Source organism: Empidonax traillii, unplaced genomic scaffold (assembly GCF_003031625.1).
Source record: "Empidonax traillii isolate 1590-97213 ecotype Southwest subspecies unplaced genomic scaffold, ASM303162v1 scaffold305:size1471525, whole genome shotgun sequence".
NCBI classification, from domain to species: domain Eukaryota; kingdom Metazoa; phylum Chordata; class Aves; order Passeriformes; family Tyrannidae; genus Empidonax; species Empidonax traillii.
In genome coordinates this window covers 997130-1012457 of record NW_020955498.1, presented here as the reverse complement: position 1 = coordinate 1012457, position 15328 = coordinate 997130, and the positions used below count along the sequence as shown (strand labels likewise).

General features: G+C 41.0%; 1 protein-coding gene across 2 annotated transcripts in view; it reads left to right on the top strand.

The window, feature by feature from the left end:
• The first annotated feature begins 4328 nt into the window (after window positions 1–4328).
• Window positions 4329–15328, top strand: part of PTPRO (protein tyrosine phosphatase, receptor type O) — a 156838-nt gene continuing 145838 nt past the window's right edge. For both annotated transcript variants that reach the window (XM_027890984.1, XM_027890983.1), the window contains exon 1: window positions 4329–4722. In XM_027890984.1, the coding sequence (XP_027746785.1) occupies window positions 4516–4722 (207 nt within the window). In that variant the 5' untranslated portion in view covers window positions 4329–4515. The remainder of the gene's footprint in view (window positions 4723–15328) is intronic.

Below are 15328 nucleotides of genomic sequence, written 5' to 3'. Positions count from 1 at the left end.
AAAACTTCATGGACTAGTACTTGATCTACTTACAGGAAGGGTTTTTTTGTAAACCTCATTTCATGCCATATTTATCCAGACTTGCTGAGGCCTGTGAAGCTTCTTAAAAATCTGGGCTTATGCTGCAACTCAGAAGAAATGCTAATTTATAGCTTTTCCCCACTAGGCCAGGAAAAGTTTGTATATCTGACTGAGTGTTGTTTTGTGGTTTTCAGGGGCACGGGTAGAATTGATCATAAACCTTAAATTAAGTCCATGTAAGCTACCAACAGGAACACTTTCATAAACATTGAAACCATGAAACATCTTGATTTTTATTTTTCTCTGATAATCTAGGGTGGTATATGTTAATTAATACTGGTTTAGTTATGAAGTTACATTCATTAAATCACAGATTACAAGCAACCAGGGTTGTTTTAATTTATCAGGTCATTAAATTAAAAGTAAAGCTCTGGCATTGTCACTAGTACAACCTTCAAGTTGTTGATGGGCTACCTGATAAGCTCTTGACACAGTGTGTTTGATGTGGAGTCTTGCTTGCAGGTGGTGCTCTTAGAAAGCAAGAGGATTTTCTTTTAAAGGTTTTTGTCATCTAGTGATATGCCCTATAATACCTTGCAATATCTTTTTCATGTTCCTGCATACCATACGTCAGAAAATAATTCATTCCCAGATTTTACAGTAAATCTAGTGAGCACAGACAGGACTCTCAATCATAATACCCTGTTATGTACCTTGCTGTCCGGTCCCCCGCTCTAAATTCTCTGATTCTGCATCATTCTGCCAGGTGCATTTAGAGAGAACCAAAGTCCCTCAGACTTGCTCTGATAGGTATGCACTGCAGCCCAGTGTGCATCCATTGCCCAGGAAAAAAATCAGGATGCCTTCCAAGTATATGCCTAGAATATATTCCAAAGGGAAAAAGAGATATGCTTGTAATGAAACACGCTCTTGTCATGTATCCATGCCATAATGGAGGAGATCAACTTCGATGATCCTTTGGGTACTGCCCAACACAGGATATGCTATATTGTCATATATGACCTTTGATAAATTCTGAGAAAAGATATTCACAAGTGCCAGTTTCATGTGAATGAAGGGAACTTGCTGGTGGAGTGAAGGACTCCTTGTTCAATTAGCTGCTCCATATTGCAGGAGTTTCACAAATGCCAAGGTCAAGGCTTTGACTTAGTCCTTGCTGTAGGGCTGTCTTAGTAACTGGAAATATGTTTCAGCTTGTACTCTGCCAAGCAGGTTTTTTTCAGATTTCTGCAAAGCAGAGAGGAAAAAAAAGTTTTTGTTCACCAAAATCATAGTATGTGATTCAAAAAAGCCCTGTTTGACTTCAGAATGTGTTCCCCATTTGAACGCTTTTTTGCTGAATTTTGCTTTTTATTTTTTTTTTTCAAATGTTTGCATGTTTTTCAGTCAAATAAACAGAATTCCAGGCTTGTTTGTGAGGCATGCTCCTGAATACTTCCTTCCTTTCCCCCCAGTCTTATGTAGAGGGTTACAAAGCTCTTTAGAGGCCTTTTGACTGTTGGTGCACCTTTGACCAGTGGATCAGGGCTTGAAGGACTTATGGAGCTTCTGGAATACTCTCATATCAGTATCCTTCTCTAACTAAGCAGTTGCAAACACTTACTTATTGTCCTGTTTCTTTTTTCCATGAGTACATAAAAGATTTTTTCTTGTTATTTTTAAAGCTTTGGTGGTTTATTAATAGACTCGCTTGTTTTATTCTTTAAAATCTGGAAACAAATAAGATTGCCCTTGTTTTCTTAGATCCTCCCTTTTTTTTCTGCTCTGCATTTCTTTTCACTCATCATATTCAGTAAAGGAAAAATTTTATTTTGCTCATTTTTCATATCCTAACTTCTTGCATTCCTAGGAAATGCTCTGTATGGCTTTCCAGGTTTCATGCATTGAAAAAGCCTAGCGTGCCTCCAGTATACCAATCTTTGCTTTACTCACATTACACCTTCTTTCCCTACATGAGTGTGGGCTTTCACTGGGAGGAACTGTTCTACTGCCTGTGCCTAGCACAATCCTGAATAGCTGCTCAAAGACACCTTTTTAATTTTTTTTTTTTTTTTGTAATGAAGAACATTTAATTATAATTTTGTGAAGGATTAGGTTCTGTTGGCAGATTAGAATCTTTCAAGGCACTGGAACTTCAAATAGTTGAGTATTTGACAACTTTAAAAGAATGCAATTCATAAATTGTCCTGGCTGCATTTTTCTGTGCTGCAACAGCTAGACCAGAATGCTTTAATATCTTGGTCCTTTACTGAAGGTTTCATTCCAGAAACGTTTCTCACTTCTTTCAGCTATTCCTCACTCTAACTCTTTGATTCAGATAGTGTTGTCCTGAGGCTATAGAATTTTATATTCAATTTTTTCTTTTTATATATCTTTAATATTTAAAATCTGCTTATGCCATCATCATTTTAATGTCTAAATATTTGTAAATTAGTGGAATCTTGGAGTAGAAGGAAGCATAAAATACATTCCTAAGGCCAAAAATCACTGACTGATGCAGTTCAATTTTCTTAATAAACAAGAGCCTCAGCCTACAATTCAATTCACAGCTCTTAAGTACTGATGACAATCTCCATTTCATAAAGAAATGCAGTTCTTTGTCTTTCAGATAACATCACTCTTCCTCTTAAACATGAGTACTGAAAGAATTTTATCTATGGTTAACCATAGCTAAAACCTTGCATACCAATTTTAAATAATGTTCCAAACTCTATCAGTGGTGGGTACCCAAGAGAGATCTGTCCTTCACTGGTAGCATTGAGTGGGTCTTTTCTGTCCCCAGTTTCTTACAAATAAAAATATGAGTATCATTTGTCTTTTGGACTTCTAAATTTAGGCTTTGTGCCAGTATGTGCACAGGAGCTGAGTTTCTCCTTCACTTTCTGGATTAATACCAATCAAGTGTGGCAAATCACTGCTCAAGGCCCATTTCAGTGCAAAATAAGCACATCCCTCTCTGGCTTTGGCCACTTTGCAATCAAGCTTTTGTTGACTGAAGGTCCAAATTATAAGGAAATCAAAATTATGCCATGTGTAAGCCGGGTTGGGCTCTGAAACACAGATCCATTATTGTCCAATTTAGTAATGGTGTAATTAAACAACTTTGCAATTATTCAGTTTAAAGGACATTCGCACAATACTTTTAATAGAGTTCATCTTGCCTAAATGACTTTAGAAAATTTGAAAACAATCCCAGAATCTACTTTTAGCCATTACTTTATTTTTTTAAGTAAGAGTGAGATGGTGGCCCATTACTATAATTAATGGAACCACACCTAGATCAGGAGTTGCTCTTAAGTTTAATGCCCCAGACAAAGCCTTGTTAGTACACTTAAAACCCTATTTTGTTTAGGTTGGTGTTTGTTATTGATCTCATAGTGGCACCAATGATGTATCCTAATTTATACTGGTGTGAGAGAGAGTGTAGTCTGTGACAAACTAGGTTCTGAAGCAGTCTTCTTATTTCCGAAAGACTGTTTTCATGATGGTAGTTGAATGGGATAGTTGTTCAGGTTCTGATGTTGAGGTGCTTTGGGATTTTGTTTTGGTCCTTCCACCCTTTTTTCTGAGGGCACCCTCTTAAGCCAATTTGAATAGCTTGCCTATGTTTAAGTTTGGAGATACTCCTGATCAACTTGCAGGATTGCCGGGTGGGATGTTGGGGTAACACACAACAGGGGGTGTGAGCTCAGTTTTCTCCATCTGCCCTGCTAATCACCGGGCCTGAGTATCTCGCGAGACAGGATGAGTCCTTCCCCATCCCTTGAAGGTTCAGACCTATGCCTAAAACACCCGAAGAGCTGCCCACACGTTTAATCTTCCTTCTGAGAACAGCCATGGGGGAGCCTGCGTTGTGTCTTCAGCTGGTACCTGAGTACCGGCCACTGCTCCCGAAGCTGTAGGTCCAGCAGCGTCGCGGCTCAGCAGCCGCCTCCCGCAGGAGCCGAAGCCCCTTGCGGGGCCGGGCTTGCCCTGGCAGGGTCTGGCCGGTCCATTCCCTGCCCCGCCAGTCGGGCAGCCCGGAGTGCTCGCTGCATTTCTGTCCCTCGATCGCGGCGCGAAGAATGGCACTGGGGAGGGGTTGGTGCGCTTGATGGGGAGCGGTAGTGGGGATGCGGTTTTGCCCGCCGCTTTGCTTTTCCTGCCCGCGGCGAGGAGATGCTGTTGGGAGAGGGAGGGCCGGGGATGCGGGGGGAGCGAAGGCGGCGGCTCCAGGCTCTCGGCTCCCGTCCCTCGCCTTCCGCCGGGGTTGGTGCCGCCCCCACCGAGGAGCCGCCGCTCCCAGCCCTGCCCGTGCGGCGAGAGGCGCGATCGCCCAAACTCCTGGGAGGGGAGACGACACCACCCGCCGCCGCCTCCTCTTCCTTCTCCACCTCCTTTTCCCCCTCCCCGCCGCAAACCCCAAATAAAAGGGGCGGGGGGCGGCAGGATGCGCCGCTCGGCGGGGAGGTCGGCGCCGCCGCCGGCCGCCTGATGCTGCCGCAATTCGCCATTGCCGGGCACGGCTTGGAGCCGAACGGAGGGAGGCGGGGGGCAGAGGCGAGGGTCCCGGGGGCAGAGGAGCAGCAGCCTGGCCGTCCCCGCGGGCCGCGGCCGCCGTCCCCCCCGATGCCCGACCGCCGCCGACGGGGGGCCCCGGGGGCCCGCTCCTGTCTCCTCTGGCTCTTTGTGTTGCTGAAGGTAAGTGCCGGGGAAGGGAAAGGGTGCAGGTCCCCCTCTCCCGTGGGCACCGAGCCCACTCCACGTCGCTTTTGTGTGCCTTCCCGGCGGGACCGCCGCGCCCGGGCACGGCCCGGTGGCGATGGAGGCAGGGGCTCATCCCCGGCTGTCCCCTCTTTGTGCTCCCGCGGGGTGTGCGTGTGGATTTGGGGGAGCGGCAGGGAGCAGCCCTGTCCGCCGTGCCCCGGGTCGGGATGCGCTCGCTCTCCCGCATCCCCACCGAAAGTGCCGGCAGCCCAAGGGAGCGGCCGCGGCTCTTACCCCATCCTCTGCCCCCTCCAAAGTTATCCGGCTTTCAGCCGGGGTGCTGAGAGAGGGGTGATGTGATGTGATGTGGCGTTTTGGGGAGCGCTGCCCCGCGGGCCGGGCGGGCGGCGGCGTCGCCGTGCTGTCCTTCAGCACCGCCCGGGCACCGCGCCGGCTTCGCCGCTAAACCCCTCTTACCCCCCGCAAGAGACCCGATAATGAAGATGAAGCTAACAAAGGGGAGAGTGGTGTGTCTTGTTGGGTTTGTCCTGGCGGAATTGAACGTTCTTTTCTGATCAGCGATGTGCCACGTTCAGGCTCAGCCTATCTTCTCGGCAGATTAATTTTTCAAAGTTCTGCCTAATACTGCAAGCTTGGTTTCACATGACATTTTTTATCTTCACGCTTTTGCTCCTTTAATGGTTTCTCAAGCATATTTAATATGCTTCATGTAACTTCCAAAAGAAAATGTATGTACTGTCTAGGTGAATACTGCTGACTCGAAATGTCATTGCCCTAAAGAACAGAGCTCAGCACTACTAAAAACTTTGTTGTATATTTGTCAGTCACTGTTAAGGAGAGCTCTGCAACTAAGGACCTGACCTTTCAGAGTCTTATAAATGTAAATATTATGTGGAAATCATCAGAACTCCCTGTGTGAATAAGAGTTTGCAGGATCATGTCCTGGAACAGCAGTGGTGTCGCTTCTAAAACTGACATTGCATTGACAGAACTATTTAAAGGGAAGCTTTCACAGCATCTGTTCTCATATAGTAGTCAACTGTCAGCTGTCTCATTTTCATAACTGATGAAACATGCATTTATGCAAGATAAAATGTTAATATACAGAAAAAAAAATGTTCCATAGTATTTGGCAATTTAAAAAAAAAGTAAAAGAATTATTTTTAAGAAAATAAGACTGTGGATGTTATGGCCCAGCAGAAAGATGAAATTTCTAGTTTGATTGCAAATACGGAAGCGCATACAGTTTTAAGTAGCTGTTTTATCTCACAATCACAGAATTCACATTACTCTAAATCCTGGCTTTTTTAAAAAGAAACAAAGTTGTTTTGGTGGTGTGTATTTTTCACTAGCACTACTGTGGTAAAGCAAGACAGAAAATAGATAATTTAAATTTGTAAAATACTATACTTGAAAAATAAATAATACATTGCAAGAAATTTGGTAAAGTGTGAAGGCAGCCAAGGCCTCAGGTTATAATTCTATTGGAAAGTAACCATCACTTCTGAGCTGGATAAAACTCAGACAAACCTGGGACTGTAAAGACAAAGAAAGATGATGAGCATTAGCAGAATGTTGTAGTGTAAGAGAAGGTAAAGCTGTAGCTTCAGGTAGAGATGGATCAGTAATGCCATGTGTCAGGACCATTTACCTGAGCCTGAAATTCACTGAATTTTCTTTAATGTCTGTGTATTTCTTTGCAGTGTCAAATAATTAAAAACAACCAATTTCAAAACAAGGCACTCCCTAGTTTTGGGCTGTTTACTTCTGCCAACTTGTTGAACCAATACTACAATTATCCATTTTCAAGTTATTAAATTGGTGTTTCATCTAGAAATCACTCTTGTTGAGAAAGAAGTGGCATTGAACTGATGAATCTGAAGACAGGCAAAACTAATGTCTGTGTGCTTGCTGTTTCAGTGTTAGCAGCCCAAATGTCACTTGCTAAGCTGAATCTGCTTGATGTGGCCTTGATGCCCATCTGGCAGTTTGTAAAATCATCAGCAGACTTTGCACAGCGATAAAACTGCCCAAAGCACATTTTCTCTTCACTTCCAGTTGTTGTTATTTTGTGGTGCAAAGTAGTGATTCCAGTTTATTCTAAATCCTGACATTGTCTGAAGTTGCTGGTACGGTCAGTGACTAGAGAAGATCAAACAGGGATATTGCCCAGTGCATGTTATATGGCCATATGGTTGCTCATTGGCTAGTAGTATTTAGTTCCTTTTAAATACAGTGTGATGTGAATGCTTCCTGTGCTCCAGGGTAGTATTATAATATTATTTTTGGAAATACAGTAATGTGATCTTGAACCTTTATCATTCTCCTTCTTCAGTAGTTTTCTTATGTGATGGCTGGTTTAGAAATTAGCAGAAGAAAGGCATTGCATGTGAGCTCAAATATGATTATGGATTTACAATACTTTTTAGAGGAGCAGGGCTGTGTCTTGCTTCAGAGGAAAGACTCCAACCATGCTGCTGTAGGAATCTCTTAAAATATTGCCATTTTGCAGTGGGTCTGTGTTCTCTGCTGTTTCAGTCAGAATGGATGGAAGGCACAGTCTTTAGCTGCTTGCTTTGTGATCATCTCGTTTTGGTGTGGTGAAGGCATGGCTGATCACAGCTAAAAGGAAAAGCTGTACTTCAGCTAAAACCAAAAGAGAACAATGAAAAGTAGACACCTTCTCTGATTCCACTGACTGATGTCATCTTTACTGTATCTTTTGGCTGCAATCCAACAACATTTCCCTAGTCATGACTACACTGAGCTTTGACCAGTTGAAGTTCTGCTCTGGATTATGTGACTGAAATGTCAGAGGTGTCTCTCATGCTGTTGGTATCTTGTACTTGCATGATTTTATGTTGCCTTTATTATTTCTGTGGGACAAGGTAGAGCTTAATTAGAAGACAAAATCGTCTTGAACAAGCCAAACCTGATGCTGGGACATGATGTACAATCTCTTACACCTCCAAGATATTCTGACCAGTGCTCTCAATAGGAACATAATGAGAAAACAGTTCCATGTGTGGACTAAATAGGAGGGATCACACTCTTCAGGAAAATTTTCTACAAATAAAATAATACAGTTCGTATCTCCAGGAGACTGAGGTCCTTATATATCAGTCTTATTATGCTCTTCATATAAAGTAGCAACACCATCTTTCTTTCTCTTAGCAAGGAAGGACAACTTCTTGTGTCTAGCAGAGTCCAATTCTGTCCAATACTACATCAGTTTATGGAGTTTGGCATCACAGAGAAGTCTTTCTTCAGGTTTACATGGATCAAGACATTCAAAGAGATTTAGATTCTGTAAGACTTTACTCAGCTCAACCTTACCCAACACAGGAAATGTTTCTGCTGGTGTAGTTTTCAAGAATATCTACATCTTCAGTTAATAATCTGAAGTAAAAGTAATACCATGAGGATACTGCCTCTTTCTGTGGGAGAAACCTTTTTCAGAGAAAGTCTGATTTCACAGCTGGGAGCGCCAGTGTGTCACCTGTTTCCTTCTGCCTGTGAAAAGCGATGTGTTAATGTGAATTTTGATATGGAGTTCTTTTAGCATCTTTTCTCTCTGCAAGAGATGGTGATTGAAGCTCTTACCAAGAAAAAAGTTTGCTTTCTTTCCTTATGATCACGTTCTATTAGCATCAAAATAAAATTTAAAAAAAACACCCAGGCCTATCTTACCGGTTCATTTTTGTTTGCAAATCAAATGTAAGTGTTCCTCTTGATGGGACAGGCTCAGAGGAACTACTGAGGTAAAACAGTCTTTTCTGCTTACCATTAGTCAGAGACTATCCAGGCTGTATGGAAGAGAAAAGTATCCTAACAGAAAAAGCGTATATTTTCTTTTTAAAAAACTTATAAGTAGTCATCGTTAGACCAAACCTTCTAAAAGTCATGTTCTCTCTCATTTAACAGTTTTTATGGATTATTTCTAAACCAGGGTGATTCTAGAGGGCAAAGCTAAAGAAGGGGATGCTTAAGCCAATTCATGTTTACAGAACTGTAGTAGGTACTTGCAAAACCCTCTCTGCAAGCGGAATAAGAGTCTGCTATTACCCTTTGGCAAATTTCTGATTTCATTGTGGTGAAATGACAGTTGACCATTGAGAAAAGATCTTTCATGCCTGCAGGAGTTATGAGCCTCAGACTCAAATTACACAAGGTCAGTAAGGCGATTTCTAAGTTTGCCGTGGTCAGAAGCTGCACTAAAAGGTGATCTCTCATTTGGGTTAAAATCAGGACTGTGCAGAATAAAGACCTACCTGTGGCGATCCCATGGCAGTTGATTAAAGGACTCTTGGGCAACATGCTGGCTGAACTTGAGAAGCCCACTAATCTATATATTTCTGCTGTCACCACCCAGAGCAATCCAGGAATATCATGAAATGACCTTACAGAGCTTCAGAATGAATGTTAAACTGAACAAAGTCTTGTGTACATCCAGCTTGAGATTTATTTTACTAGTCAATCTCAGCTTTGGAGAAGAGAACTTTTTTTACTTAGGCATATGGGTCAGGACAATAAATGTCAAATAATAAACCTTTGAAAATGGGTGTATTTGCTGAAGAACTTAAGAGGCTCATAGTTAATTTAAAGTGGTTTTTTAAAAATTATTTGCCTTTTCCATTGGAGAAGTATGTATTGTTATCTTGAGCACTCTTCTGGTAAATTAGTGGTTTCATTTTTGTTAGTCAGGATTTTAAAGGTTCTATTCTTAAGGGGAAACTGAATTGAATGCACTTTAAATAAAAAAATAATTCTGACAAATGTTAAAAATGTTTCAAAATTAAAATCTTTACGAAGTTTAGTACTTAGGAGTGCACTCATAAAATGAAGAGACTGGCTTATTAAATCTTTTGCAGACAAAAGCTATATTTTTTTTTTAAATTAAACTTCTCTCAACGTATAGTTGAAAAGAGGAAAATCTTTGAGAGGAATGTGGCAACATATGCCAGCTGCCACATATGTAGTATAACAGACAAATAGGGAATGGGAGATACTGGAAACACGAAGATTGCCTTGCTTTTCATAGCACTGTGTAATCTTGAACGAATGCAAGCAGCGAAGGGAGCAACTCCTAAGGAAGGCGTTTGGTGTCTTTTTGGCAAACCAAAGATGATGCATTCCATTTTGGGAACTCCTTCATTCTTGTGCTGGGAAATTACTGTGGCTTTTAAGTGGAGTTCCAGAAATAAAATTAAATGCATCGTGTCTGGCTTGCCGTAAAAATAGCACATTGTACCAGAGCAAAAGTAGTAGGTGCTGTGGTTGAATGACTATGGTTCTCTTTGCCGTTTCTCTTCTTGCACTTATTTAGAGAAGAAATGCTTTACAGTAAGCATCAGTGATGGGGAAATTGGTGACACAGCTGATAGTAATAGACGAGAGCAAGCAGGACATATTTTTAAGGGAATTAAACTCAACTTCTATTATACTGATCTTCAAGAGGCAGCATGGACATGAGAAGAGAATTTGTGGGATAGGCACTGTGACTGAGTAGAAAACATAATATTAGGGATGGAAAAATTTGAGTAGAACATTCAAACACAGGGATTGAGCACTTCAGAGGAGCTGAACAGAGATAACAGAAGTAAACAACTCAGAGCTATTTATTGTTCTATGTCAGCCAGAGATTTAACATGAGGTAGCTGTTTGGTAGATATGAACCTTTTGGGGGAGAAAAATCCTAAATACCTTTTAAAGTTCTCTCGTAAAAACAGATAAGGTTGCCTGTCAGTCTAACAGGTGTGATTTTGAAATGGTTTGACCCCAGTGTATTTTAGGTTATTGAGGCATGGGTCTTGTAGCCATGTCACAAGGGTTTGAAGAACTGCAGCTCCTTTGTGTGCTATAAACCTGTAGGTCCTCAAATCAGTTATGTTGATTTCGATATCATATGAAAGCCACGTCTTTGGGATAAGAGAGCTAAGACCCAGTCACTAAGTTGTCAATCAGATCAGCAACTCCTTCAAATTTAACAGCTTTCAATATTTTTCTTGACACATCCCTGAAATCAATTGAGAAGGGGCTATTCTTCAAGGCTGAGATGAGACCCCAGACCAGACCAGAGGTTTTCCCATCTGTCCCAGTTGTCTGGTTCCCTGTGTGTAATCTGCTGTTTGGCTCCTGTCTGTTATCTGTACCACAGCTATTCAGGATCATACTGTCTTTGTTCATACTGAAGTCATTTCAATATGAAAGTCACTTTAACATGGAAAATCTTTACTCCTCGTTGATCTATTAAACAATAAGGAATGGTCTTACTCTACTTACAAACAGCAAGGAATTTTAAATTCAAGTGAGGAAAAAACAAACAAACAAAACGCACCCCAACATCCTATTAAATGGGGTGAAGAACAGTAGAGAGAATTGGTGGGGGAAAAAAATCCCCAGAAATAATGTTAATTAGTGTTTCCTAAAGTACTGTTAAATCAGAATTAAGGGGGAAAAAAATGAAGATTTGCCAACAGCAATGAAGTTAGTTTATTTATTATTTGCTTACCTCTGCTGTGCCTAGCTTTATTCTATATGCAAAATATCTGCAGACTTTGCCTGAAGTCTGAAAGATAGACACATCAAAATAAGGATGCTCTAGATAATTTAGAAATGATTATCATATATGCCAGTTGCTGGTATTCCCCAAGGGGCAGTATACCTTCCAAACAGAAGTCACAATTGCTTCCCTCAGGAGATGAGCAGAGGGTTTTTTCTTGTTATTGTTGTTATTTGTTACTTTTGTTTTTTACTTGATATTGATTTCCACAGGATGTTGCCCGTCAGGGCTTCTGGACATTTACATCAGTTTAAAACATCAAAAAATAATTAATAATCAATGTGACTTTCATCCCTTCAAAGAGAACCCATTAACCTACAAAAAATGCCCTAGCTCACAATCGTTTCACGAAAGTAACTGAAAGCAGGGCAAGAGATGAAAGAGAGAAACATCACTCGGATATTTTCTTTTTTTTTCAAAGAGAACTTTTATTCCAAACAGAGAACATGGCTAATATTTTATTGCTGTCAATTTACTGTTAATTAGGAAGTTTGGGGTTTTTTTATATAATTTTCTTTCTCTAACTTGGCTGCCCCTGCCTAATATTGTACTGATATTATCTCGAGTCATCAGTGTCTGCTCCTGAGGAAAAGATTATGATGTCATAAAATCAATATCAGAGGATCCTATACTGTAATCCTTTTCAGGGAAGTCCATTAAATCAATGCCTCTCCTTCTGTGAGTAATGACTGTGGAATCAAACTCTCTAATTTTGCTGTGTGAAGGAATAAGCAGATGGGATGGGATTTTACATAATTAACTAGCAGTTATTAAATACAACAAGAAAAATTATGACATTTTCTGAAAGATAAATGAATATCTAAGTGTATTTCAAAATGATCTCTGGTATAAAATTACTTCTCAGTTGCATTGCAAAATAACATGTTAAACCAAAAATGCTTTCTTATTTTTAAAGCTTTGGAAAACTAACTCAAAATTCCATAGGCTTTGAAGCCCCATCAGGTTTCCTCAGCAGTACTGGGGGAAATCACGAAAACTACAGGATGATGGCACCCTATGATGTCACCAGCATTTAACTGAAATCGAAGCACTCTGGGAATAGGGATAATAATTTTGTTATCTCACACATTGCTCATGTGCAACAGTAATGTCTGTTAGCTGGAACCAGAATTGGCAGGTTTCCTCCAATGTGTAGGGTGCTGGGAGCTATCAGAGAGTCTCCTGTGCTTCTGGGAACAGGTCCAAAGCCCAAGCAAGCTCAATGGATGTTTTTATGTTGTTTTAAATGGGTTTTGGAGCAAGCTGTATTGGGAAGACCTGAAATTTCAGCCGGGTGATGCTGTGAAGTCTGACATGCAGCTCAGAGCCAGCTGTGATGTGCGAGTGACCCTGGGCTCACTGCAGTGTTGGTAGCACAAACTGGAGGCCATGGGAGGGTTTTGATTTTCAGAATCTGAGAGTCTGATAGCTTAAAGAAACTCCCCATTAGATAAATCCTGGGCAGCCTTCTTGTTTAGGGAGTAGCTGTATTGGCAAGCACTGGTGTGTTGCAATTTACTGCTGAAACCACTGTAATAGGAAGCAATGTGAGTGCTTCTGCTGCTGCAAGTGGAGCTTTTTTTGCAGGGAAATTAAGTTTTGTGACTAGCACTAGGCAAAAAGTAGGGTGCTTTTCTCCAGGCAGAGCCATCAATCTCCTCTTTCTCTTCCTCTGCATGTTTCAGGCTCTGTTTGAATAAGAGTTCAGATGTAAGTGCATTTCAATCTACAGCAACTTTTGCTGGCATTGCAGCATTAACACAGATCCGTGGATGAATGGAAACCAAATTCTACATTAATACCAGATACTTATCTGTATCTGGATCTGAAAGATACAGCTGGTCCTTGCTGCTTTAATAGGCTAGCTGGGTCAAAAGCTATACCAAAACCAATGATCATCTGAGGCCTTTGAACTTCAGAACATAAACTCTCATCCTGTTCAGCTCGGTAGCAGTCTGAACACAGCCATTATTTTCTAGACTTACATTCCTAGACTTATTTTATTTTGTACACTTACGCAGTTCGAGCTAATTAGAAACCAGTAGATTTCCGTTGCTGTGATAACACAAATGGAAATACCAGATCAAAATATGCTTATCTGAAATATAGAAATGAACCAAAATTTGAGAGATCATTTAAGATTGGTGTCTGGAATAATTTTTCTCTAAAGGGCTAATATATGTATAAATTAACGCCTGGCAATGAGTCCAATTTACATATTGAGTAGTAGAGCTGCTCTTGCTTGGAGGAACTCATGGAGGAGTCAAACCCTCTGAATTCTTTCCATGAAGAAGAGAAAAATGGATGTATTCTTAGATGTACAAGCCGAGCACTTGTGGAGATTAACTGAGCTGCATCTGTTTTTGCATGGACATGTTTCTGTTTGCTTTAAAACTTAAGAATTAGAGGGATACATAGTAAAAAGAAATTAATAATAGCAGTAAGTAAAAAAAAAAGCCCCTTGACTACGGTACTTCACAACAGCTTTAAATGGTATCTATAGCAATATTTGCTGCATATTGTAAATATTCTTTAAAAATACAATATTTAGGGTTTTTTTAAATGTTTTATTATCAATGGCTTGAACTTTGCAGGAGCCTTCTGGCAAAGTATTGTGGTTGAACTCCATGCAATCACCTACCCCTCATGTGGTATGTTAGGGAGGTAAATCAGAAAAAACCTATGCATTGGGATAAAAGCAGTTTAAAAATTGAAATAAAGTAATATACAGTAATAATAATAATAATAGTAAAAAAAAAAGGGGGACATAACAGAGAGGAATAAAATCCAAGACAAGTGCAGGTGCTGGGGTCCATCAGCGCTGGTCACTTTGCAAACATCACCTCCTAAGGGCACAGGAGCAGCAATTCCCAAATGTTGGAAGTCAGACAGATGGGGCAGAAGGCCAGTTTGGCTGAGCAGGGATCTTCTCTTGGAAATAAGGCAAAAAAGGAAGGTGTCTGCCCAGTGGAAGCAAGGTCGAGTTTATGGGAAGAGTTCTGAGATGCTGCTTTCCTCTGTAGGGAGAACATTCATGTGACCACCGTTCAACTGCAGATGAAGCTGAGCAAAAATGTACCAGAGCACATCCTGCAGACTTTGTCTGTTCCAGTTATGTACAAGGTTATTTCTGCACCCCTTTTCTTTTGGTGGCTAATCTTTATTAAATATGTAACCTGTTTGGAGATTGGCTTTTATTAATGATATCTTGTAATGATTATACAGGATCAGCTCTTCATTGTCAGTATGTACTGTGGGTAAAACTCACTAACTGATCAAGGCATTTTTATTTTTATCTGAAAGATTTTATTTTTTTTCTCCAGAGGGAGAGGTTTATTGCCCTTTTATGAGAACTATCATAGATACCTGCTCTAGCTGGCTTTAGGCTGACAGTACTGCTGATAATCCTCACTCCACTGCATAGCTGGAAGTGTGTAGAGGGCAACTGCAGCACGTGGGGAAAGGGGGAAGCAAGAGATTGCAGCAGGGGTGTTGAGAAAGCAGGTGATTCAGAATTGTCCCCTGGTTGTCAAATGACATCAAAATGACAATGAATGTAGTACAGAGGGACTCTGCATCTCAGATGATACAGGAACACCTGTAACAGTTTAGAGTCATTTGAGGCTGGAAGGGATTTCTGGAGACCATCTGGTCTGAGCCTCGGCTCAAAGGCCAAGTAGGTCAGGGGCTAAGGGCCATGTCTGGATGAATTTTGAGTATCTGTGAGCATCAAGATTCCACCACCTCTCGGGACAACCTCTTGGGACCCTGTAGGAGAGGAATGACATTCAGTTAAGTCTTTTTTTTAAAAGCGTGAATTGGGACTCAAATATGAAACTGTTTTATAAACCTGGCTGTTTTGTTGGGATTTTTAAAAATTAATTTAAAAATAATTTGGACTGTCTTCTCCCGTAGATTTTCATACTCTGGGTTGCAGTCACAAGCTTTATCCTGAACTCTACTGGTTTTCTTGCATTCATCAGTGCCTTGAAGCTTGAGCTTTAAATATAATATCAA